The following is a 25,306-nucleotide window of genomic DNA, read 5'->3' on the forward strand; positions in this document are numbered from 1 at the left end:
GAAAATGTGAGGGAGTTAGATGATTAAGACGGAACTGCAGGCAATCCAGTATAAAAAATGCAACTTCAATTTGTTGTCCTATGCACCAAGCATTTTTGCTCAGCTGACATTTTTTCGAGTCAAAAACTACAAGAATACTACATGAACACAGTAAGGTCACAAAGCCTCATCAAGTTGTGTACATAACAGATTGACACGATAACCACACAAATGGACTGGATTAGAGTTCATTCACCAAACACGATGAACACGATCATGACATGCTTGCATTTTAGAGGGCAAGGGAAAATACTCTATTAAGACGATAAACTTCTTGCCAGTTAAAATCATATTTGGGTCAAGTTGGGGGGGAGTAAATTCTCATCATGGATAATTAGAGAGCAAGTTCACCTGTTGGGAGTAAATGTCAAGGTCGAAGAGTCAATGGGTCGACCAGTCAAGAAATTGTTCACTGTCACTGGACATGGGTTTCCACCCGTTTTGTTTCTTGACCAGTTAGTTACTGTTCATTGATTTTTTTTAATTGTAAAATTGAAATATATTTGATGTAAATAGATGGTAATATTGGAGATTTATGGATAATTAATGTCATAATTGTGATTACTATTTTTCTAATATTTTTGGTGGACAAATTACGAGCCACCTACAGTTACCGACAATTTTTCTTGAAATGAGTGAAGTCACCACCGACAATTTTTTTGAAACGATTGAAAAAACCACCGACATCTATGAAAGGACCAGATCATTTGCATACTATTCAATCTAACGGTTATTGTCGATGTAATCTTATCTAAGATTTTGGATCAGATTACGTAGAACGAGGAGTGGACACGTGTCCTTATCATCTGATCACGTTTGATGTGAAAATTGTAAATAAATAGAGAAAGAGGCAGCACTCCATTCACACACAATCTAATATTGGCAAATCTCCTTCTTTTTCATATCTCCAGATCCAACACATTTCCTCTCCTTCCCTCATTTCAATGAAGAGATTGTGGGCTAAGTATCGACAGTCTCGAGATGAAGATTATGAAGAGATGTGTACGACTAATGCCCTTGTGATCGCTACAGTCGCTGAAGCTGAATCTTCTAATCAAACACGACGAGGAGGTTCTCGACCGAGGCGTGCATACAACCAGTTTGCGGCAAAGTGTCGCTTCACGCCCCTCCATAGGTCGATCTTTTTCTGATTTGTGCCCACAGCCGGATTTTGGCTTACAGCTTTCCAAGACTTGCACAATTGAACATCTTCCTCATTCGTCCATCTCCTCCCGGATTCGGCATTTTCATCTTCACTTTGATCTCCCCATTGTCCGGCCACTAGACATATGTTTCCCCTTTGTTCGACCATATTGGATATAAACAAATTTGGAAGATGAGAGCTATATGAAGAGGAGGAAGGTGTAATTATGAAATATAATTTTTTGGGTATGAGATGTTAAAAAAATGGTAGGTATTTATAGAAAAAGTTTTAGAATTTTTTACAATTTTTTTTCTTACCGTTTTGTTACCGTTTGATTTAATATACATACATATTAATTGATTGCCGTCAGATCTGGATGTTAATTGAAACTCACGGCTGAGATTACTTGACCGGTGGCTTCAAAATTCGAAATGAACCAACGGCCGTCTGCCACGTCCCTAAAGTCCGGCCCTATAATTGTCGCTACGCGACAAAATCACGCGTTCAACGCGTTTCGGTCGATTAAGCCGCTACACGACAAGAAACTCAGCAAGACGCGCGCCTTGCATCGCGTGATTCTCTCAACCGAAGCCCCTGACGTCAGCCACGATCGTTTTGGGCCGAGCTGGCAGCCGGCCAAGCTTGGGTCAAGAATATAGTCACGGGCTTGGTCAGGAAAGGCCAAAGTTTGGCTGGTCACTCTTGAGCCGGTGGAGGCATGTTTTCGCTTCTTGCCGGTCACCACCTCATTAATCCCATGCTGGAGGCCGGTCAAGTACAGATCGGTGGACATGCTCTAAGACGATAAATCCTATTTGGGTCAAGTTGGGGGGGGAGTAAGCAATACAATCATCTCGGGAAAGGCAAGGTTATCAACCATCCAGGAGCCTCAGCCTCAACCTGCCAACATAAGAGCACTGATATATCTAACGTTGCACTGAAAAGCAGAGTCTGTTGAATGTATCTTTTGCTGCAACAGCACTATATATGCACTTTGGTGATAAAGAAAAGAAGGAAAAAAAAAAAAAAAACAGGTAGCATCCGAGTTGACAGAATGGAATCAAATTCTGAGGGGCACAAACAACAGAACTTAAGAGACAATAACCATGGCATGTCGCCAACCTAGATTAAAGTCAATTTAGGTGGAAAACATTGTAAGACTTGAAACACCACACAGTGTCTAAAATGCAGACTAAGAAATACAACCCAACAAGCACAGGGTGTACAAGAAAGCTTCTGAAGATCCAAAAGCACTGGCCAGAAAGAAGACCCCTTGCTTCCCTCTTTAGGTTTGTTGAAAACATCTGCTAATCTCAGCGTTCCTGGAACCCAAATATTGTTCACAAAGGACACAACCAAACAAGTCACCTCTGTCCTCCACACAAACAGAGAAACCAAGCCTATATTCACAAACAATCCCAAAACCAGATTCAGATTACTTCAATCCAAACAAATCCTGTACCAATTTTTTGCAATGGTAACTCATTTCACATCTCAAGATTATCAAAGACTTTGAAAATTAAATTCCAACCAAAGGAAGAAATGCAAGTATTCAGTGATGGTGGGCATTGGAATAAAAAGATAATCTTTTACTGATGCAATTGGAAATCCACCATAAACATGCAAATATTAAAATGGTCAACAAGGCCAATCATAGAACAAAACTCAGACCAGAAAGGGGTCAATTGTCTAAGTAAAACTGCAACTAGCGTAAATAAACGGTTTACATAGGAAGACGAACATTCATCGCTTTCCACCTCCACCACCAAGCTTGGGGCCCTTGGGGGCTGCAGCCTTGGACAGATTACCCTTGGTAGGCTTGCTTGACTTGGCTGTGATTTCTGCTTTCTTTGCCTTCTTCTCATCCTTGGTCTTCTTGATTCTCTCCTTAATCTCACTGAAAATACACACGAGGATCAGAAATACAATACAAATCTTGCACCATTCAAATACGATGTCAAACACACCCCAAATTACTAATCTGATCAAATAAAGCATAGCATAACATATACACATTCCAAGTATCACATTACATGAACTACAGATTCATGTTCGACACAACTTAAAACTAATCAAGTTGATCAAATTAATATCAGCATAACATATATTTAACCATATACTAAATAAATATATGTATTGCAATGATATGAGCAACATATTCACTGTTACAGACAACTAAAACCTTACTCAAACAGCTTGATCGAACAAAGCACACATACAACGCAAGTAATACATAACATCAGCTACAAATAACTACGTCGAAAAACACCTAGAATCAAATCTATGAAGTTCATCAAATGAAGCAAAGCATAATAGCATTGCATACCGGAGAGCGGCCTCGCGAGCAGCGTCACGGACCTCAGGCTTCTCGGTCCTCCTCTTCTGGATGACCTCCAAAGTGGCACCAACAATGGACCTTGAGTAAGGCTTCTTGGTGGCACGGCGCTTCTTCTTCACAGACTCTTGAGCAGAGTCCTACAGTAGTAGTCACACAGCATCAAAACTCATCATCACATCAAATCAATCGAATCGAAAGAAATCAAAGCAATTTCAAGACCATAAGCAAAGGCAAAGATTGAATACTACCTTCTTGTGCTGCTTTCTGAACATGGCAGTCCATGTGATCTTGGACGGCTTGAGGCGGTTGTGGAAGTACCTCTTGCACTTGGAATTCACGAACAGGAAAACCTAAACCAAGCCACAGGTGCAGTATTATTAGTGATGAGTATGCAAATCGATCAGAGAGAGAGAGAGAGAGGTGAAGAAGTTAGGGTTTGGTGTTTAACCTGAGAATCAGAGCGGATGAATCTGATGCCCCTGCCAGGGTAGATCTTGGCGCCACTGAAGCGGCAAAGCTCAGTCTTGAGAACCATGGCTGCTGCTGCTGCTTGTGCTTTCTGCTCTCAAAACCCTAAATCTGCTGCCGCCGCTACTAGTGCTCTCTATAAATCCTCGATCTGTCCAAAGTCCAAACCCTAAGGCCTCGGGTTACCAATTTAACAGATAGCGCACAACGTAATGTGACGTCGTTTTGAGAGGCAAATGGATTGCTTGGGCTTTCTGGTCTCCGACTCTCGGCCCAATCCTTTTCTTTCTTCTTCTTCTCTTCTTTTTTTTTGATTTTTGAACCTTTTCTTTCTTCTGAGGTTCCAAGGAAATTGTTAGTTTTTTTTTTTTTTGGATAGAAAATTGTTAGCTTTTTTTTTTTTGGACAAAAGGAAATTGTTGGCTTAAGTTTTAGGTTTCTAATTTTTAATTCAATTTTATTCATGTAAATCGAATACTCCCTTCAATGAAATGCAACCGATGTATACAGTATACAAACACACCATGACCTTTTAAAAAAAAAAAAAAAAAACAAACAAACAAACACACCATGAAAAATAAGTATTTCGTGTTTACAACGAACAGAATCAAAATCTAAGTTATTTATAAAAAGATTCCTTCTAAAATTAGACTATAAAAACTTGTTTATGAACTCAAATTTGAATGCTGATTTTTGTTAGGGTTGAAGCAAAGATATGATGTATTTGAAGTTTGGACCAGCGTCACGAATAAGTTGCCAAATTGGTTAACCCTTGAATGCTTAAACATGAGTAACTGTACCATAAATCTACTTGAAGGAGATAATGGTAAGGCTTCTTTAGTCAAGCTTATTGTTTCTGGAGCTACATTTGGAGAAGACGTTGCTGATTTCCATTATATAGAAACAACCCCTTGAACCTTTTTGGATCTGTCCAAGTCTACAATTCAAGACTTCAGCTTCTTATCTCATCTAAATGCTCTGGAACACTTGGATCTCAGCTGTCCTGTGATCGGAGATCATTCGCTTGAACTTATTGCATGTATTGGAGTGAATTTGAAATATATAAATCTTAACAACACCAAAGTAAGCTCTGCAGGAGTTGGAATTTTAACAGGGCATGTACCTAATCTTGAGGTTTTGTCTATATCTCATACATCAGTGGATGATGTTACCATATCTTACATTAGCATGATACCTTCTATGAAGGTTGTTGAGACTTGAGCAATACCAACATTAAAGGTACGGATTTTTAAATACAAATCCTACATATCAGGGTTTTTCCTATGTCGTTTACATAGTGATAAAAAGGAGGGAGGACAGTAAATAGGCTGCATTGATTCAGTCTTCCTCATAGCAGTTTTGAGTGCAATGACTTTCTAGGCATTTCAGTTTCCGGAAAGAATTACCAAACTAAATGGAAGACCCTAAACTACTTCCCTCTATTAAGTATTAACGTTCAATTACTGACATTATATATAGACTAGATTATTATAGTTCCTCACTTGTGTTCAATCAATATACCAATAAATACAAGAAGGAGGGTAGGAGATGCGGACATGGGAGCATGCAAGTTGTTATGGCTTTGTCCCTGATGGTAGTGGTGGTGGCGGTGGCCTTCCATATATAGTAACAAATCGCAGTGTTTCGCAGGTGATAGTGACCTTCAATAATAAGTTGGTAATTGTTGCAGCAGTGGCCTTCCATAATGATTTAGTTGTGCTGCTAGTCGCCTTCCATAACAACTCAGTTATTGGAGCTGAAGTGGTCTTCTTCCTCATTGACTCAGTGGAGGTGGCGGTGGTTTTATTCCTCATCACTACCGGTGGAACCACCAGCAGAGTTCCATCTTTAACGGCATGATCCAGCGTAGTTTTGAACCCAAATGTTTCAATGGCACGCATAGCAGTGCTAAATCCTTGACCATAAACTTCGTCTTCCCGCCATTCAGTCCTCTGTGACAAGATCTCTTTCAACTTTCTGGTATATTGAACTTGCTCATCGGTTTTGTGCGAAGAGTTAAAACCTCTAGAAGAAAACCATTGCAACCATTTATAATACATTACTTGGCAAATACCTTCTTCAATGCTTCTTTCCCATTTCCATGGCCTACCCATAAAGAAACACATTCATGAACCATCAGTAGCATATATAATCAATAAGTGCAAACTGGACCTTTTCAGCAAAACTCAGATTCAAATAAAAAACAGAAGATATCAAACATCCTTGAAGGTACAACCATGCATGCATGCATCATCTCATGTGCCAAAAGTCCTCCCATTTCCACACTGTATATATGCAAATACAGATAACACGTACTTTAGATTTAGGTATGCGCAAATGATGGAATACAAATGAACTGATGAGGAATATGATGTAAAGAACAAGTAAACCATATTGTATATAATTCCATGTATTTATGAATAACATGTTTCAAATCAGTATTATTTATATACATACTCCGGTTTTCCAAACAAAAGTACGATTGCGACTCCTAACAAGAGCTTCACAGCTTTTTCAATATTTCCTTCACATCTCGGATACTCTACTGTCTGTTAACAAAACAAGCAACCAAAGACAAAGTTTCTGTTGGGTTTGGTGCCTATCCCTCCTTGGTGGAGATATTTTGCATGGTATTAATTGTTTGTGCATTTAAGGTGACAACTTATGCATGGAAAATTGGTGCATAGTCAAGTGCATGCATTGGGTATAAATGCATGGTCAAGTTGATGCATTGGGAATAAATGCATGGTTAAATTCATGTATTGACCTTTTAGTCTTCCTAGGGAGTTAATGTGGGAGATGAGTGGTTGATTCATGAATGAGCATTGATGAAGTGAGTCTAGAGACTTCTATCAATGGTATAAATAGATGAAGCTTGTGTGGAGGCAAGCAGGGAGAGGTTAAGGAGCAACTCCAAGGGTCTTCAAGATGTAGAAGATAGGGGGGGTTGTGTTCAAAGGCGTGTATAGCTCTTGGGGTAGAGTGATCTTCTAGGTTGAGAGAGGGTGTACAAGGGGTATCCTTTTGGATACAAGGGCTCGGGTTGGATATAAACTTGAGTGCTCGAGTTGTGCATAAACTTGAGTGGTGTATCTTGTACTTGTGTAATTCTCTCATAGTGAAGATGAAAACTCTCCGAGGATGTAGGCATGAATTTTGGCCGAACCTCGTTAAAACTTGTTGTCTTCTTTGCTTGGTTGTTTCTTCTTTCCATCTCTACTACTAGTACTTGCATGGCGGGGGATTAATTTCCCAACAACGGGGGATTAATTTCCCTAACAGTTTCAACTACTCAGTTAATTAAGTGCTTAGAATAGAAGTCCCATATTTTCTTTATACATAATTGGAAGAAAAAAGAAGTACGTGTTCTAAGGAGGAATGGAGCTAATAAAATAAATTGTCTTCTGACAAACCTTGAATCTGAAACAAATATGACACCATGGTGGCCATGTTTCATCATTGGAGTTTGCCATACTCATATCGTGCATCACTATAAGTCTATATATATCCTGTACAAGTGAATAGAAAAGAAAAACAAATTAAGATGGTTCAATGGTCTTTTTTTTTTTTTTTTTTTGAAATAATGGAATTCCATTGATAATAATCTCAAGCCAAGAAGGCCATTACATACCCATCCGCTGACACATAACAATGGCCAGACAAGAATTCGTGGAGGAGCCACAGTGGCACATAGGATAGACCAACTATATTCGAACTTATCGCTCACTTATTTAAAGTGAGCCTATAACTATGAACAAATCTCGCATAGTAATAGGCTAGTTTAAACAAAACTAATTAAAAAAATGGGTATCAAAACCCACTGCTCATCCTGGACCCAAGAGAGCCCGGCCCAGAACTTGATTGCAGTGCTGCAGTCACAGCCCGCGACCCAAGAAGCCCAAGAAACCACCAGCATGCTATCCCTTGCCCCCGAAGTCGCCGACGGCCATTCACCCCGCCATGATTTGCCCACTGCCATAGTCAACGGTAAGTTCGCCGTCCTCCCCGTCAAAGCCAACGAGAGCTGAGCTCGACTAGGAGCCAAAAAACGGCACCCTTGCCTCACTAATCTGGGTGTCCAGATACAGCTATGAACCTGATCCCATGATTCGCCTCCGATAGCCCGCTCTGCCGACCGCAGCAGTCCCACCGCAATAGCACGTAGTGGCGCGCCTCCATCCTTCATATTGACCTCCAGTCCGATCAGGTCAAAACTCAAGGACCCCAGATCCACACCTCCGCCATAATCAGTGGCATCGACAACTCCGTTGGCTCCACCACATACTAGCACACCGATCCCAGCCATTGTAGGAGGCAACCTGGACAAGGAAATCGGGTCACCATCGTGAATGAATCGTTTCCCCTTTTCACCGCCATCCTGGCTTTCTCCAGCCCACAGTACCAGGGCCTTAGGACCACCACCACAATAACCGATAGGGATTAGATGTTTCCAAAATAGATTAAGTGAAGGGCAAAGGCGCCCTGAGATTTGGAACCGGCCGGAGCCGCTATGCGCCTCGCCGGCAAGAGGGGGCGGGGTTAGAGTCAACGCGAGAGGAGGCGCTGCTTGGGAGAATAGGGTTTTCATCGTATTATTTCACCTATTGACCTCATGATGGTTCAATGGTCTTATAATCTCCCGAGGCTTATAAATAAAGAGGCAGACAATACTTACAGAGTCTAGGGTATTATGCGACATCTAAACGAGGATTTAGGAGAAGCAACAATATTATTTACGATTATATATATTCAACTGTAAACTGTAAATTGATTTATGAGTACTGCAGTTTGAATCTATATGTATGTAGTGTCCGAATATTTTTCCTAATTGTATGTGGTGTCCGAATCCTTTTCCTAATTCTTCAAGGTTTTGACTTCCAAGTAAGTTGCATGGTTATATACTTTGATGAGGTAAAGCTAATAGTGCTAACTTCACTAATCAAGGCTAGAGGGTAGCCATACCAGCCCTCCTTTCAAAAAAAAAAAAAAAAAAAAAAAAGAAGCTAATAGTGCTAACTTCACTTTCAATAAACTCTTAAGGTTGTGTTTGTTACGTGGGACTATTATCCCCCACCTTATTTCCTATAGTAGTCTAGGACTCTTCTAGCTTGGGATATGCTATGCTAATACAAGACCCATGTTTGGTACTGCTTAGGACTAAAGAGCAGAATAGTCAAAATAGTCATATCCCATGTTTGTTTGTGTATTGGACTAAAAGTATTGGACCAACTCTTTTACAACCAAAGGATTGAAAATCAAACTATACTCAATAGCAACAAGAACCACAGAACCTGTATATATATATACGAGGAAGAAATCACCAAGATTGCTTCAGCTTGGTTGAAGTATGGTGACAAGGTGCAGAGGCACTTGCTTCCCACTTCCATCTTAGACAGCAAGGTCTTCATTATTGCATCGAGTGGACAGCAAGACGAGATGGAAATCTGATATAATTGCTTTCTCCTTTCTTCTTTGACAGCAAGGTTTCCATGAGACGAAGATGGAGAATCTAGTTGCCATGTTCTTCCTTTTCTGTTTCGATAGCAAGTTCTCCATGAAGGAGAAAATGGCCACACATTAAAGTGAAAGAAGAAGACCACCACACACAAACTACAATATTCTTCAGACTTGGTCTTTTGGCAGAAAGACCACCACAATGCAATTAAACAATCTTTCATTCTTGTTCTTCGAGTTATGCTTAAAAAGCATGTCTCCCACATTTGCAAATAAACTACTCTTTTCGAGTTCATGCTCAGAAAACAAAGCTGCCATGCAAATAAATTATGATCTCCAAGCTTAAAAAGCAAAACCATACTACAACACTTCATGCTTGGTCTTACGTCTTGACAGCAAGACCACCATACCACCATACTTGCATTTAATCAATTTTACCACCATGATTAAACAATTTATCTTGAGCTGCACGTCTTAAAAAAAAAGATAATGCTCCCCTCAGAGAAGGCCGAGTATACAAACATACCCACAATGACTTATCCCTTGAGGGAAAAGTCTTCTCCAACTCAAGCCCTTTCTTCACCCGATCATTGGCAGCAGGAGTTCCTCCACTGACAGACTCAGGAAGATATGGACTGCTCACACGAACCTCATTCATCACAACTATGAAAGTCTTGTCCCAGCGTACTGGAAGCCTGATCACCACCATGACAATCAGTCCAGACAACATAACTTCTACAAACTTACGAATTACAAATTTCACAAGTCACAATCTAGAGCTAACTTTATTATGATTTATGTCTTGAAAATTAGAAAGTTTTGATTTTGCATCCATCAGTGACTCAATAGTTCTACAAACAGCCTAAAACCCCATAAACATTAACCCTTAAGCTACTTTAGAAACAAAACATTAGAGCAACACCTCATTACAAAGTTCAACCAAATCTGCCCTCCACAAACAATTGCTTGCATTTTGCACGAAAACAAGTATCAGAGCATTACTAAATTGAATGACCATGAATCCAAAAATGCAGCTTATTTAACACCAGCAATGAGCATTAACATCATATGTTTAGCTCCAAACTAACTTAAGAAGAAAGAGCAAAGCACTCACGTCTTAGACAAGGCATCAAAAATGTTATGAGCCTGGCTGGTGACACCAACTCTGATCCTCTCACACTCTACCTCTGCTTGTCTGCAATTAAACACATCAAACACTACATTATTCAACTAAATTCACAATTGGGTTCTTCATGACTTAACATCCTCTAAACACTTGGATTAACAAGTACTCAACAAAACTCCAAATTGGGTAGCAAGTAAACTACCTGATAGCTGATTCCTCTCTGGCTCTGAGACTATTAAGATCAAGGTAACAGTTCTTAATGTCAAGTGGGTCTTCAGCTTGACCCAAATAGCTCAACTCCTTGATATAGTTGGCCTTGAGTAGCCTGATGTTCCGCTTAGGCCCTCCTTTCAAACCCTCTTGAAGGATGAGGATGTTGGAGGGGCGGTCGAAGGTGATGACCTGGCCCTGGAAGTCGTTGCCCAAGGTGGTCTTGATGGAGACGAAGCAACCCACGGCCAATTCCTCCGCTGCTGCTGCATTGCTGCCATCCATGGCCATCTTCTTCTTCGTCCCTCTACCTCATGGTAATTAATGGTGCCAGTAGAGTCAATCTTGAACTTGGAATCCAGACCCCTTTTCTTGACCAACTGCTTCAAGACTCCTTCAGCAGCTGGAATCCAGACTTCATGGTAAAAACACAGACGTTGTTAAAAGAAAAGAAAAAAACCCAGTCTTGAAATTGATCAATTCTCTTAGCAAATCAAGCTACCCAGACACCAATTGTTACAACCCATAAACAATTGTTAATAGAAAATCAATCCATAGTCTTTAATTTAACAAATCACAGTAGAAATTGAAGGGAAGAGGGAATCAGAATCAAAGCAAAAGGAGCATCAGAGAGACAAGAAATTGAACCTGGAAGAGTAGTTCAAGCAGGATGAAGCGCGATCGAGAGTGGAGAGACGAGGCTTCGCGCGAAAGAGAGGAGAGACTAATGAGCGTTGTTGAAGCCCTGCCTTCCACAGTCCGGTGATTTTTGGGGGGTCTGTGTAAGAAGGTGCGGAGCTGATGCGGGGACTATGTTATCTCATTTAAATGAGTCCTTGGGTGTGCCAAACGTGGGATAAGTCTAATTTTATTACATAAGGTAGTCCAGTCCCAAGAAACAAACACAGCCTTAAGTTTCTCCATCTCTATCATTGATTTCTCTAAATCCAACCAAATTTCTCTCGATTCTTTCGCTTTCAGCTCCAGGGTTGAATACTCTAGTGGGCGATGGCCTGAGCTCGCTCAACATGTCGCTGATGAAGGAGCTCGATTAGTACACGTTGTTGGTCAGTTGCTTCAATCATCCTAAAGTTCGCACTCGATCGTCAAGATGATGCACTAGGTCTATGATTATCATTTTTCCGTCATCTGCTTGATATTATTACTCTATATTGGTTTCAGAATGTAGAGATTTCTCTGAATATGAATTGATTCAGGGTGTTTTTGTGTTTCCCAATATGAATTTTGATACTCTATTAGGTTGTGATGATCTGAGAAGTGGGTATCCATATTGATGCCTCTGTTATTGAGATAAAAGAAAAGAGAGGCTATTATTAGAAGGTAATCAAAGCTGATTGTAGGGTTGGTGTTTGCTTATTATAATTGATGACATATGCTAAATTCTCCATTGTACACTAGAATTTCCAATACCTTCGTTAAATTTGCTTACCATTTGGAGGCCTGCTAATGGTTCATATACAAGAGATAATAACTTACATAAAAGTTATAAAAAAAGAACTAGAAATCATTTTCTAATTTCCATTACTTATCCAAGTAAAATTTCCATTCAGTAACAGCATAAACGATCAAGTTCTCATGAGAATACAAAGCATTTCTAAACTACCTAAATAACAGAACCATCAAATGTTCACAACCATCAGGACTAGGCAGATTCTAGTAGTTAATATTTCTTATGTCGCTTTGGCTGTGTCACGGACTAGGGAAAGCTTAGCCAAAAGACCACACAGCTGAAGATATGAGCCAACTCCATCGCAGATTCTCATGTGAGCAAACCCAGTTTCCTGTAAACTCACAGAGAGTAAAGGACTTGCAGCAAACAACATCTCAAAGAGAAAGATGGGAAAAATCTGAAGATTCTACATACCTTCATGAATTCCAGTTTCAAATACTCAGCCATATCATAATTTTTGATGATACGGAAAAAAGTTGTGATTATGTCAGTGGGTGAATAGCCCAAATCATAGAGCTGCTTGAGACCCGAACAAGCGTCGTCAAATTTCCCTTCAAGTATGTTACGAACCATATTCTTTACATGCAATGGATGAGGCTGGTCACAGACCTAGAAAACAGAAAAACATCTTTTGAATTACCAAAGAACATAGAAAAAACACATGAAAGGTAACTTTCAAATTTCAACCATAGAAGTACCTTGAAAACATTTTCTTGGTTGACAAACCGAAATCCACTGTTTGTAGCTTGCAAGTTATTCAATGCCTGCCTCATATCACCATCAGCAGTAAAAATGATGGCTTCCAGACCTTCTGGAACATAGGGAACCTTCATTTATGGCAAACATAATCAATAAGTAAACCGAAAAATGAAAAAAAAAAAAAATAATCATGTATGTTAACAGGCAATGGTAAATCAGTGAAGAACCTGCCTAGTAAGTTTTGATCACTTGTAGGTCTATTTTTAGAACTAACAACTCGGTGAAGGGCTCGCATTAAAGTGAGGCTCATCAAAGTTGGTGTATGTTATAAAAAGTAGGTGGAACCACCAGGTGTTATATATATTCAGAATCAGTGGTTCCTATGGCATCAACTAAGAGGTCAATTCAAATGTCAACCTACAAATTCACATTTTAGCACCAACAGAACACTAAAGTCATAAGGTTCTTTCTTCCGTTCTTTTGGCATGAAATGTTAAGAGCAGGCAACAAGACATGTTACCATGTTGTGTTGGTTATGTGATACACATAAAGATGAAAGATAAAGACATTACACATGAGCACCAATCTATTGAGTATTTGAATAAAAGTTCTACTGAACAAAAGTAGTTACTAGGTCAGTGTTTCCAACTCTAACAGCAGCAGTCATATGAAAAAATAAAAAATAAAAAATAAAAAGGCCTCCACAAATAGTTCAGAAAGATCAAGCAGTATCACAACTCAGCTTTGACAGACAAATAAGAATTTATTGTGTCCAATAAACTCAGCAGTATACCAATATATCAGAGTATAATTTCAGTAAAGCTAATAAATAAAAGTACGCAGAATTCAGACAATACAACCCAAAAAATTTATTTACCTTTTCAGCTTGGACCACAACCATTAGACGACCAAGTATCTCCTGATCAGATAATCTAGAAAATCGGACTAGGGCACATCTACTCTGAATAGGCTCAATGATTTTGGAGGAAGTATTGCATGCAAGAGCGAACCGTGTGGAATTTGAATATATTTCCATTGTCCGCCTCAAAGCTTGTTGCGCTCCAGATGTCATGCTGAGTTTTGTATAATACACAGCCAGAGAATTTCCATCCCCCAACCCCAAATACGTTAAAAAGGCAATGCAACTAGGAAAACTGTAGCAAGAAATAATATAGATAGACACTAGGCTACAACTGTTCAGTGATGAAAAAATCATACTGAAAAATGAACAGATATAACGAAGAAAGAACAGCCTAAACTACCACACAGTTAAGTTTATAACACAGACATATGGATAAGGGCAGCTTGAAGTCTGCACATTAACCTCATGGGACAATATCATAAGCACTTACCTGTCAGCTTCATCCAAGATGACAATTTTATGGCGCCCAGGAGGAAGTGTTACTTTCTTTTGAGCAAACATTTTAATCTTGTTCCTCACCACATCTATTCCCCTAAACAAGAAAGCAAAAATAATTACTTCATGATGAATACAAAAAAGTTTAAAGATTAAATTCCATCAGGACCATAAATTCACCTGTCATCAGATGCATTCAGCTCTAAAACACCCTCCCTATAATTTGGTCCCAAAAGCTCGTGTGCAAGAGCAAGTATACTAGTGGTCTTACCAGTTCCAGGAGGACCCTGAAAACAGTAGACAAGGATCAGTAGCACTCTAGCATCATAAGCCAATAACAATCATAAATTCCCATTGAAATGTGCATCTATAATCCACTTGTTCCTTTCTTAGGTTATTCTCCCTTGCCTAAGGGTCTGTATCTCAAACACAAAACACCATCTCTAACTGAATGTAATAGCTACCCAATTGAGGCATGTTTTCATTCTTCATCTACCCAAACAAGATATCCACAGGACCATATCTTTTACACTGTAATCTATCTTCTAAGCAATCTTTATGAAAGCCCAAATCTTCCGTGGACCAAAACTTTTAAAATCAAGCTGTGTTTGCTACTTGCATACGATACACTTCCATTCCTAAAAAGTCATTAAATTGATCGCAGTTCTAATAAAGCAGCATTGAAATTCCACCAGATTGCCTGGTTCCGAAACAAGCAACAAAACTTTTCCCCAATTTTCAATCCCATCAATACTCGTAGAACATTCTAACACAATGCGCAGTCTTTGACCAATCTTCTGTCACATTTCCAATGAATTTTAACTTCAATACTACAGTTTTTAACAATGTAAAAAAGAAGAAGAGTAAATTCCTTCATCTAGGCATATTCAAAAACAAACTGAGCCCAAATTCTGATACTCAATCTCCAAACAAAAGGATTATTACGGCTTACTAATAGAGAAGAAATGAGTGAATACACACACCACAATACCAAGATTGGGATACCGAATCCACATAATCGGGTTCAGAATTCAATAACCCTCTAGGGTTTAGGGTTTAGTGAAATTGACGGAGCTGGGTTTGTGATAGAGTCACTTACGGCTAAGATGAGATTGGGCATGTTGCCGTCGCGGGCGATGACCTGGAGCCTCGACACGGCGTCTTCGTTGCCGACGATGTCGCCGACCTTGTTCGGCCTGTACTTCTCCACCCATGGCATGTCGTAGGCCGACGCGGAAGACGAAGAAGACGACGACATTGCTGATGTCGTTTGCTGCTGGGTATCAGAAAAATCGAGATCGCAAGGCTGGAAAGGAACAGAGGGACTGTAATTCTGGAAGTGAGGAAACCCTCGCGAACGGTCCCCCTTTTGCCGCTCCGCTTGGATTTGGAGGGAAAATGGTTTATGCGGAAGGGCCTGGAGAAGGTCGTATTTATGTTTTGGTGCTGTAGTTCTGGAGGTATTTATTCCAAAACCCCTGTGTTTTTCAGTATTTACATAAAAGTAGTCGATCATTTGGCTATTGCCAAAATAATAACATATTAGGACATGTGTGTCTAAATTATGTATAAAAATTTTATGATTTGAACTCTAATTAAGCAATGATTCCTGCACAAAATCATCCAACTGTATCAGACAAAAAAAAAATAAACAACTTGACTAAGAATTAACATTTTCATAATTAATTGTTTGTTTGATGCAATTACATGAATTAATAATAAATTTTTATTTACGTTAATTTTTTTTTATATAAAGTAACAAATGAAAGTTTCCCACTATAATGCTTTGAATGCAGATTCTTATCAATATAAAATTATAGACTGTTTTGTGGAACCAAACTATGTGCTATCATGAACATAGAATCCACAACAAAATTGACTTAAATTTTTTTGGACTGCTTAGGCCTTTTTGTTTTCGGCTGTTTCTTTTTTGTATTTGGATTTCTCTAGTCTTGCTTGTTCTGGCAGTTGACTATGTGAATCATGCTTTACAGACTTGTCTGTATTGGGCTGTGTCCCTTGTACTGTTGTTTGGCTTTGAGCCTTGTTATTTGATGCTACCTTTCGACCAAAAAAAAATAAAAAAATAATTGTATTCATTGGGCTTGGACTTCTTTACAAATATTTTTGTTTTTTGATCTTTTATTTTTAGTAGGGCACTCTGATCTTCCGAATTTATCTTTATTTTCAGGCGAAGCTAGTTAAATCGCAACCGTCCGGTCCCGCTATCGGTTATCCTCTAGCTTCCGATGACTCAAAGAATCAAGGTAATTCCATAACTCAGAGTGGGCCACAAATTCGCATCCGATGAATAACTAACTGTAATTGTAATTACCAAACGAACCGTGCCTAACTTTCTATGGTCAAACACACACAAAAGAAAAGAAAAAAGGGAAAATCAAAACCTCTCTCCATCCGAACGACACCATCTTTATCGTCGCCGTTGTCCTATACAACGCCCCTCGCAATCATCCATTTCGTTACCGCCACAAAACCTCCGCCTATTCGATCTCCCCCAAAACGCACCGTTTCGCGATCCCCCATGGGCTGACCCAATTCAGCTCACCAAGCTAGGGTCAAATTCAATTAACGCTATTCACACGCAACCGATTTCACGGAAATGGCTTCTTCTTCACCCAACCGATCCGCCGAGGACATCGTCGATACGACGCCGTTGCTCCGAAATTCGGGCGGGTCGTCCGACGAGAGCAACTCGGGCCGCCAATTAGTGCGCCGGCAGAGCCTCCGCCAGGCCGCGCGGTTCCTCCGCCAGGCCAGCAGCCGGAGGCTGATGCGCGAGCCGTCGATGCTGGTGCGCGAGACCGCGGCGGAGCAATTGGAGGAGCGCCAGAGCGATTGGGCCTACTCCAAACCCGTCGTCGTTTTGGACATCATCTGGAACTTCGCTTTCGTCGTCGTGGCGGCGACGGTTCTGGTGCTCAGCCGGTTAGAGTCGCCGGATATGCCGTTGAGGCTTTGGATTGTGGGCTACGCTCTGCAATGCGTGCTGCATATGGTTTGTGTTTGTGTCGAGTTCCGGCGGCGCCAGAACCGGCGGTTTCCCGGGATGAATTCCGGTGACGGAGGGATTGGGAGCGCCGGGAATTCGAGCCCCAGGTCCAGAGACGACTCGTCGCAGTACGTGTCTTTAGCTGATCACTTGAATGAGGAGGGTACCAGGTACGTTTTGGGAAAGCTTTGATTTTGTGATCAAGTCGGACTGTTTATCTTTTTTGGTGATATTTGTTGAAGTGTTATTGTTAGTAGCTGAAATTTATTACTCTGCTGTTACGATTCTTGAATGTTAATGGGCCAATGGTGCACCACAGTGTGATAATCTGTGACGCAGAGGATGAGTTTGGTGTATCTTCTTTGCTTTTAAGGCTTGTTGATGGCATTGGTTTTTTTTTTTTTTTTTTTTTTTTTAATATTCATTTCAAAGCCTCAAAAACCTGAATTTTTATATGGTACTTCTTGTATGTATAAATGCAGCTATTATGTTATTAGTAAGTACCATAATTCTGAAAAAAGAAAAAAAATGAGATGGCGCAATATTTTTCATGCTCAGTGTTTTCTGCTTTTATCTCTCAGCAGTGTTGCTAAGCATCTAGAATCGGCAAATACAATGTTTTCGTTCATCTGGTGGATCATTGGATTCTACTGGGTATCAGCAGGCGGGCAATCTTTGGCACGTGCCTCCCCTCAGCTTTACTGGTTTGTGCTCTATCGCTCTTTCTTCATCCATTTATTTGAAAGCCGAGGCATTTATCTGGTGTTAACTATGGGAGTGTTGCTTTGTCTGCAGGCTTTGTATAATTTTCCTGGGTTTTGATGTGTTTTTTGTCGTTTTCTGTGTTGCACTGGCTTGTATCATCGGGATCGCTGTTTGTTGCTGTCTTCCATGTATTATTGCACTTTTATACGCCGTGGCAGACCAGGTAGTTCTCCTATATTCTTCTCTCTTGTGTGTGTGGGGATGTGTTTCATGTTCATTTCTATCTGTGTCTTCTCATAGTAATCCATAGGTTATGTTTATATTACTGCAACGCCGGAAATAGGCAGCAGACCTGCTTGTAAATCATTTAAAATCGGAAGGATACTGGCTTATTCTATTTGGCTCCATGGAAGCAAACTCTATATTTGTACTAATTGATAATCACAAACATTAGTCAACTCTTGTTAGTTTGAATGTGAATACCAATGTAGTTTCAGGGTTTGAAATCTATTCAAGTTAATTATAATGGGCTCGGTTCCTGTTTTAGCATACTCTCAATCTCTATTTATCTGGGGTGGGTGGGCAAGTCTATCTCAAATGTGCTGTTTAACAGAAAGGAAGTTCAGAGAATGATTACCAATGCCTATCCTTTATTTCTGCTAAACTCCCATCCTCTTACATTTATTTGCTTTATATTTACTACGTTTGGTTCTCATTTATTGACAGTTGCATGTCATGGTCTCTTTAAAGAGTAACGTAGCAACTTATTATGAATGAATGATTTCACAAACTTTTCTTTTGAGTTGATTATGCATAAGAGTTGGAAAGACTGATATATGGTAGCTGCCCTTGAAGCACTCGAGGATGAAAGTGAATTACTGTTTTAGTATTTCTTCCATTTGATCCAAATTTGCTTGACTCTTTCCAGTGTAGTTATATTAGAGTAATGGGTTTTCTACCTCTGCCCTCATTATTTTCGTATGACATGCTATTGAAGCAGGATGGCGCATCTAAGGAAGATATTGAACAATTATCAAAATTCAAATTCCGACGAGTTAGTAATGAGAAAGTTGCAGGCGATGCACAAGGACCTCATGGAGGAGTAATGACTGAATGTGGAACAGATTCACCCATTGAGCATGTTCTTTCACCAGAAGATGCGGTATGTGCCTTTTTTGGTGTGTATTTAATCAATTTGCTAAATCATCTTTAATAGCTTGTTGTCTACATGACCTATTTTACATAGTTGGTTTCTTTTCTGTTTGTATTCATAAACGATTCCCAGTTATTGGATTAACAAAATGTTCTGGCCTGGTCATTGTATTCATTTAATTGTCATAATTGTGATTTATAGGAGTGTTGCATCTGCCTCTCTTCTTATGATGACGGTGTGGAGCTGAGGCAACTTCCTTGTGGTCACCATTTTCACTGTTCCTGCATCGATAAGTGGCTTTTCATTAATGCTACTTGTCCTCTCTGCAAGTACAATATTTTGAAGAGTAGCAGCAATGATCAAGGCGAAGTTTAGAGGCTTACTCCTAATGCAGAATTGTGCTCGAGCTTGTTTGAGTGTAATTAATGCAAAGCTTGGCACACAACTCAATGCAGGCTTTATGAGTCAAGCTGGAGAGTAATCCGATGCAAGCTTGGTACTCGATATACTGCAGTTTTATTGTCGATGTTGTTTATTGCTGTAGGGTAGTTGTAGCAGTTTTCGTCGATCTTGCTTTCCTTGTAGACAGAGTGGCACTTGGTATCTATCTTTGCTCTGGCATATTTAAGTGCCTTTGTACATGAGTCTTGCCAGGGCATCTCTGCAGTAATTATATACACATATTATAAAGCCAGCCTCTTTGTATTGCTGTCTGCTCAGGAGCGTTGTGTTCATTTGTGCTATAGAAATTTGTCAATAAAAGATGATAAGATTGTTTGTTCGTGAAACTTGTTAGATTTGAATGGAGTCCGTGGTTCTGTCAGCTTTGAAGAGAAGAGCATGTGATGTGAAAGTGTTATTGGCAACTGAATAAGCAGTGCCTCTCTTTGGGGACATGAACATGAGAATGCTCTGACTTGAGGTAGTTTGATATGACTAGACATTTGTGGTGGTCTTATCAAAACTTAGTAAATGAAACTATCAGATTATTGAATTATGTTTGCAAAAAAGGTTCAAATTATTGTGTTAGTTGTTGTTGTTGTTGTTTTTTTTTTTTTTTTTTGGGTGGATCAGCTAGAACCGGAGTTGAAACGTTACACTTGGAATAATATCTATCAATGCATCGATATATTATTTTTAAGAGTAAATATATTATACTTCTCCAATAATTAAACTACATTACATGTAATATGAAATAGGAACAATTTTCTCTCTCCAAAACTCTCTCTCACCTAGAGAAATCCTAAGACCGGGCTTATGCCGTTTTGCAAAACTGTTCTCATTCGACAGCGCCCAGACGTCCAGGCTAGCCTCCGGCCTCTCCGTCGTCATGGGTTTTGCTGTCGGATGGGAGATCGATATTTACTACTCATAGGGCTTCGTTGGAGGGGGTTTTTCTCAGGTTTTGTCAGATGGTTCGCCTGGGCTGGTGCGAGGCGGTGGCCGTGCTGTACAGGTTGAGAATCGAACACCGCTGATGCTTTCTTGGACCGACGACCCTATAGGTCTCAATCGATGGTGGTGTGGGCTTGTGATGACCTAGATTGGGGATGGTGTGTTCCATGGTGGTGCAGGTTGCGGCGGCGTGCCTCGAGACGGTTTGGATCGTAGGGATGAGATGTCATGGCTGTGTGGATTGTGGCTACGCAGGTCGTGACAGCGTGGGTTGGACGAAGCTCGGCCAGACTGCTACGTACAATGGGGTGATGGGAGGAGACGGTGGACTGGTCCGAACCAGGTTGATGGGCCTGGAGTGATTTCCTTTGGTGACCTATTGGGCTTCGAGTTTTTGGGTTGGGATTCTGCCCTAGTCTATTGGCTCTTAATTTGGGCTAGGGTTTAGGTCATTGGCCCATCTAGGAGTGGGCTCGCGAGACCGAAAACTGAAAAAAACTGCACCGATACCCGAACTGAAGCCGAAAAAAACAGCACCGCACCGAATCTGGTCAGTTCGGTGGGCCGAAACCGAACCGAACCGAACCGAACCGAAAAACCGAACTCTGAAAAACGATGTCGTTTTTGTACATGTTACGTCGTAAACATCCGAAACCCTAAAAACCTAAGACTCGATCTCAACTAGTCAACTCTCATTTCAGCCTCTATTTTGCAGTTCTCAGTTTCTCACTCTCTCTCTGTCTCTCAGTCCCCAGACAAACCTTCACTGACTCACTCTCGGAAATTATCGACTCCTCCCTCTCTCTCAGTCTCTCTGACAGCGTTTCGACGTCAGCCCGACGGCGTTTCGACCTCAGCCCCGACCTCCCTCTCTCTCTGTCCTGGATCCCGATTGCGTTTCGACCTCAGCCCGACGACGTTTCGACCTCAGCCCCGACCTCCCTCTCTCTCTGTCCCTGATCTCGACCGCGTTTCGACCTCAGCCCCGACCTCGGAGTCTCGACCTCTCCCTTTCTCTCTGACCTCTGTCTTGATCACGGTTCGACCTCATCGATTTGGGCTTTTTGAGCAAAACCTCATCGATCTTCGTTTTGGGTAAGCTTCGTTTTAGTTTATGTACTAAAGTCAGTCATTTGGGGGTGCATACATGGTTTTTAATTGTACCACTGGTAATAGTTGGGAACCTGGTGATCCACCTTGTGCCTGGTAAGATTTTGAGGAAGCCAATTCGTAGAGAATGTGCGTCTGTTTGTGGTACAGATGCAACAATTATTCCATGCACAAAGTTGCTTCAACAGTTATGCTTGTGATAATGATACTTCGATTTAGAGAGGTGTGGACTGTGTGGCTTCTTAGTTCATGTTGTGGTTGATGCAGGATTCTCTTATTACCAGTAACTTTATGTTGGACTCTCTTAGATAGATGAATAGTAGAGAATGTTGGTACAGTTACGACAAGCATTTCCTAATCAAAATTTTAGGATCAGATGTGGTTGTGAATAACTTGTGATAATGAGTATTTCAGAGTCATCTATACTAATTCTCACCCAAACTTAATAATTATATTGCTGAGGAGATGGATAGTGAAAATTGAAGACCTGAGATGCCTAAAATTACATTTAGTTAGTAAGTAATGAGATGTGCTTTTGTGCTTTTGTTTGATAGATTTCATTGATTTACTTTTATTATTGCTAATTTTTTTGTTTGGCTCCAATTTTGTTGCAGCTGGTCAACAGTCTCTTTTCTTGCGCGCGCGTGCCAGCACCGTCGGGTGCGGTCGTCGGGGGTGTCCCTTGACCTGACTTCTGTTGAGCGATTGTAGACGAGGAGAGCACTAACCTCGTCGCGGGATTCTTTGTGCCTCGTGGCGAGGACTTTTGCTGAGCTTCTTGAAAATCACAATCGATACTCGATGTTGTAGATCGAGCAGAGCGAGAACCACTGGGAAGTGAGGAGAACTTGCTAAAGCGTGACTTTAGCTTGGCTGGGTTGCTAGGGCGTTACCCTTGCTTGGCTGGTTCTGTAACTGTTGTAGTTGCGGCACTACCATCGGCTCCCGAGGAGACTAGGACCGAAGTACGTTGGCAGAGGGTTTGGTGGCACTGAAAGTCGGCTTCTGAGAAGACTAAGACTAGGAGTGTGATCACCGGTAAGAGAAAGAGAAGGAGAGGAGTTGCTCTTAGAGAGGTTGCTCTAGAGAGAACTTAGATCATCTTAGAGATGTTTTGATGTTGTGAATGTGTGTCTAGAATGAGAGGAGAATGTGTTTATATAGGGAAGAAAAAGAAGAGTGAAATGATGAGTGGAAGAAAAATAATGAAAGTGGAGTATGAAAGTGATTTGTAAAATATGGAAAAGATAGAGAAATGATGAAATGAAAGCAAAGCATGAAGGTGCAGAAACATGGAAGTGATGATGATCTATTAAAGAGATTGTAGAAGAAAAATATATCCAAGGAAAAAGAGAAAAACATCTAACTTTCTTCATGTGGGTAGGAAACATGAACATGATGAATGTTGAGCTGGTTTTAGGTCAGTTTATGCCCCTTTATTCCTTCAATTATTTCTCCACCAATACTTCATAATGAGCCTTCGACTTCTTCATAAAAAATGTTCCACTATGAGTGTACATCATCCTGACAAATTTTTAGAGCTTTATTCCATGCGGTTGGGCCGGAAATGCTGCTGGACCTCTTACAGGTCCAGTTTTCCAGTTTTACTTCTGTAGAAAATTGGATTGATTGTTTGAAGGCCTTCCACTCAAAACTAGCTCTGTCACTCTTCATAAGAAATTATCCTTGGGATGTCTAGTATTAATCTGGAAAGTTTTAGCTCATTTAGATTTCATTTGGTTAGTCTTCCGCCCCTCCTTCTTTGTTTAGCTCGGTTTCTCCTAGCCGAAGTAGGAAAATGTGCTAAAGTTAACTTTTCATGCTTCCATGCTTCCATAGTAGGCTTTATTTAGCCTCTAAATATATATTTCGAGCTTGTCGACAATATATAGCTTGAGCCACTGACATTGGCTCAATTTCTCCAACACATGCCTTGTCAGGCCAAAATGTTCATTTTGGGTCCAAACATTTTTGTTATTATTGTTGTAGATTAGCTTGGAATAGACTTGCAGATTGGGCTAGTTCTAGATTTGATATTGCTGAAAATGAAGAGGCAAATGGAGAAATCTAAGTCATGTGGTACAAGTTCAACCTCAGCCCCGAAACATAAATCGTCTTCATCATCTCAGGTTGTCTCTGACAAATGAATTCTTCATTTTCTTTTTGATGACAAATGAACTTTAAATGAAAAAGGCAAGGAGCTTGCATTTTGTTTCTGTTTGGTCTATATACTGTTTCTATTTTGGTTTCTTATTGCAGTTTCTGTTTTGGTTTCTATTTTGGTTTCTTATTGCAATTTCTGTTTTGGTTTCTATTTTGGTTTCTTATTGCAGTTTGATTTGTGCAGTTTCTTATTGCAGTTTCTGTTTGGTCTATATACATACACAACAGTTTCTGTTTTTCTGTTTTGTAATTTGTATTGCAGTTTATGTATTTTGTTTCTGTTTGCAGTTTGATTTTTGTAGTTTCTTATTGCAGTTTCTGTTTGGTCTATATACATACACAACAATTTCTGTTTTCTGTTTTGTAATTTATATTGCAGTTTATGTATTTTGTTTATGTTTGCAGTTTCTATTTGGTCTATATACATACACAGCAGTTTCTGTTTTCTGTTTTGTTACTTATTGCAGTTTCTATTCTGTTTTGCAGATCAACACTAGTATTGGTGAATCTACAACACCAATACCTCTCCATGAAGGAACTTCTGCTGCAACTCCGGAAGTTCAACGAACTCAAGGAAGTCAAGCAACCGAGCTTGAAGATGATGGAAGTGTGGAAAGCGTGCTTGAGGCATTGAAACGGAAAGAAAGGTCAGATATTTGGAATCATTTTGGGAGGGATGTGGTGGATGGTAGAGTTAAGGCTAACTGTAATTATTGTGGAAAAATTTACTATGCCGATCCTAGGAAGAATGGTACAACCTCCCTTAATGAAGTTGTAATATTTATGTTATATATGATTGTATGTATTTATTTTCTAATGTTGTTCTTTTTATTATTCTCTTATACTAATGTAGAGATGCTTAAGATGCCATGTGGAGCTGCAGTGGGGAGTAGTCGGAGCGGAATGTTACCTCCAAAGTCGAAGACTTCATCTATCCGAGCTTGAGATCATGCCATTGTCCTCCTTCATATGTTGATGTTGGTTCTTTATTTTTGTGATGTTTAATTTTGTAGTGAACTTATACATTTTTAATTTGTGAGGTTAGTGTTGATGTACCTATGGACTTTGGACTTTGGACTTTGGACTTTATATTTTTTGACCATTTCATTTTGAAGTATGGAATTATATTGAAGTATTGAACTTTGGACTCTATGTTGATGCTAGAAGTATGGAATTATATCAACTTCTCAATTGAATTATATGGACTATGAAGTATGGAATTATAGATTATTGTCTATTGAAGTACAAAACATGCATTAGTAAACTTGTAAACTTATTGTTATAGATTAGGGTGATTCTAGTCGGACCTCCTGATTTGCTATTTAGACCTTTCATCTTAATTTTTTTCATCAAACATCCTATTTTACCCCTATACTTTACACTTCACCTCCCTCCCCTCTACTTGCTCATCACCATCTTCACCTTCACACCATTCATGTCGTTGGGTTAGCCACATGAATTGGT

General features: G+C 40.0%; 5 protein-coding genes across 12 annotated transcripts; 2 read left to right on the forward strand and 3 right to left on the reverse strand.

Moving 5' to 3' along the window:
* Positions 1–2,273: 2,273 nt before the first annotated feature.
* On the reverse strand, positions 2,274–4,158 carry LOC133706484 (large ribosomal subunit protein eL24). 2 transcript variants are annotated; one of them, XM_062132023.1, is made up of 5 exons: positions 3,970–4,158; positions 3,770–3,871; positions 3,510–3,658; positions 2,925–3,080; positions 2,274–2,583 (listed from the first exon to the last, which is right to left on the reverse strand). In XM_062132023.1, exons 1-4 carry the CDS (start codon positions 4,054–4,056, stop codon positions 2,927–2,929), a joined length of 492 nt encoding a protein of 163 aa, XP_061988007.1. In that variant the 5' UTR covers positions 4,057–4,158; the 3' UTR covers positions 2,274–2,583; positions 2,925–2,926. The 2 variants fall into 2 exon arrangements, with proteins under 2 accessions (XP_061988007.1, XP_061988006.1); XM_062132022.1 differs by lacking the exon at positions 2,274–2,583 and having other exon boundaries at positions 2,752–3,080.
* A 4,922-nt stretch (positions 4,159–9,080) lies between these two features.
* On the reverse strand, positions 9,081–11,608 carry LOC133706901 (uncharacterized). Of its 2 annotated transcripts, none has more exons than XM_062132446.1 (4): positions 11,428–11,608; positions 10,772–11,182; positions 10,558–10,638; positions 9,081–10,138 (listed from the first exon to the last, which is right to left on the reverse strand). In XM_062132446.1, exons 2-4 carry the CDS (start codon positions 11,068–11,070, stop codon positions 9,868–9,870), a joined length of 651 nt encoding a protein of 216 aa, XP_061988430.1. In that variant the 5' UTR covers positions 11,071–11,182; positions 11,428–11,608; the 3' UTR covers positions 9,081–9,867. The 2 variants fall into 2 exon arrangements, with proteins under 2 accessions (XP_061988430.1, XP_061988429.1); XM_062132445.1 differs by having other exon boundaries at positions 10,772–11,194.
* Positions 11,609–12,283: 675 nt separating this feature from the next.
* On the reverse strand, positions 12,284–15,723 carry LOC133706903 (replication factor C subunit 2). Its single transcript, XM_062132447.1, has 7 exons — positions 15,406–15,723; positions 14,487–14,593; positions 14,302–14,403; positions 13,827–14,022; positions 12,949–13,077; positions 12,665–12,859; positions 12,284–12,581 (listed from the first exon to the last, which is right to left on the reverse strand). The coding sequence occupies exons 1-7, from the start codon at positions 15,562–15,564 to the stop codon at positions 12,471–12,473; spliced, it is 999 nt and encodes a 332-aa protein (XP_061988431.1). The 5' UTR covers positions 15,565–15,723; the 3' UTR covers positions 12,284–12,470.
* A 969-nt stretch (positions 15,724–16,692) lies between these two features.
* Positions 16,693–19,962, forward strand: LOC133743576 (E3 ubiquitin-protein ligase At1g12760-like). Of its 4 annotated transcripts, none has more exons than XM_062171556.1 (5): positions 16,693–17,486; positions 17,898–18,020; positions 18,112–18,244; positions 19,019–19,183; positions 19,376–19,962. In XM_062171556.1, the coding sequence occupies exons 1-5, from the start codon at positions 16,927–16,929 to the stop codon at positions 19,547–19,549; spliced, it is 1,155 nt and encodes a 384-aa protein (XP_062027540.1). In that variant the 5' UTR covers positions 16,693–16,926; the 3' UTR covers positions 19,550–19,962. The 4 variants fall into 4 exon arrangements, with proteins under 4 accessions (XP_062027540.1, XP_062027542.1, XP_062027541.1 ...); XM_062171558.1 differs by having other exon boundaries at positions 17,901–18,020; XM_062171557.1 differs by having other exon boundaries at positions 16,695–17,486; positions 19,022–19,183.
* A 1,317-nt stretch (positions 19,963–21,279) lies between these two features.
* On the forward strand, positions 21,280–24,979 carry LOC133706764 (uncharacterized). Of its 3 annotated transcripts, XM_062132309.1 has the most exons (5): positions 21,280–21,664; positions 22,294–23,099; positions 23,669–23,808; positions 24,329–24,593; positions 24,696–24,979. In XM_062132309.1, the coding sequence occupies exons 3-5, from the start codon at positions 23,725–23,727 to the stop codon at positions 24,785–24,787; spliced, it is 441 nt and encodes a 146-aa protein (XP_061988293.1). In that variant the 5' UTR covers positions 21,280–21,664; positions 22,294–23,099; positions 23,669–23,724; the 3' UTR covers positions 24,788–24,979. The 3 variants fall into 3 exon arrangements, 1 of the variants encoding a protein (XP_061988293.1); XR_009844709.1 differs by having other exon boundaries at positions 22,294–23,808; positions 24,329–24,489; XR_009844710.1 differs by lacking the exon at positions 23,669–23,808 and having other exon boundaries at positions 22,294–22,717; positions 24,329–24,489.
* Positions 24,980–25,306: the final 327 nt, after the last annotated feature.

Source organism: Rosa rugosa, chromosome 4 (genome assembly GCF_958449725.1).
Source record: "Rosa rugosa chromosome 4, drRosRugo1.1, whole genome shotgun sequence".
Lineage (NCBI taxonomy): Eukaryota > Viridiplantae > Streptophyta > Magnoliopsida > Rosales > Rosaceae > Rosa > Rosa rugosa.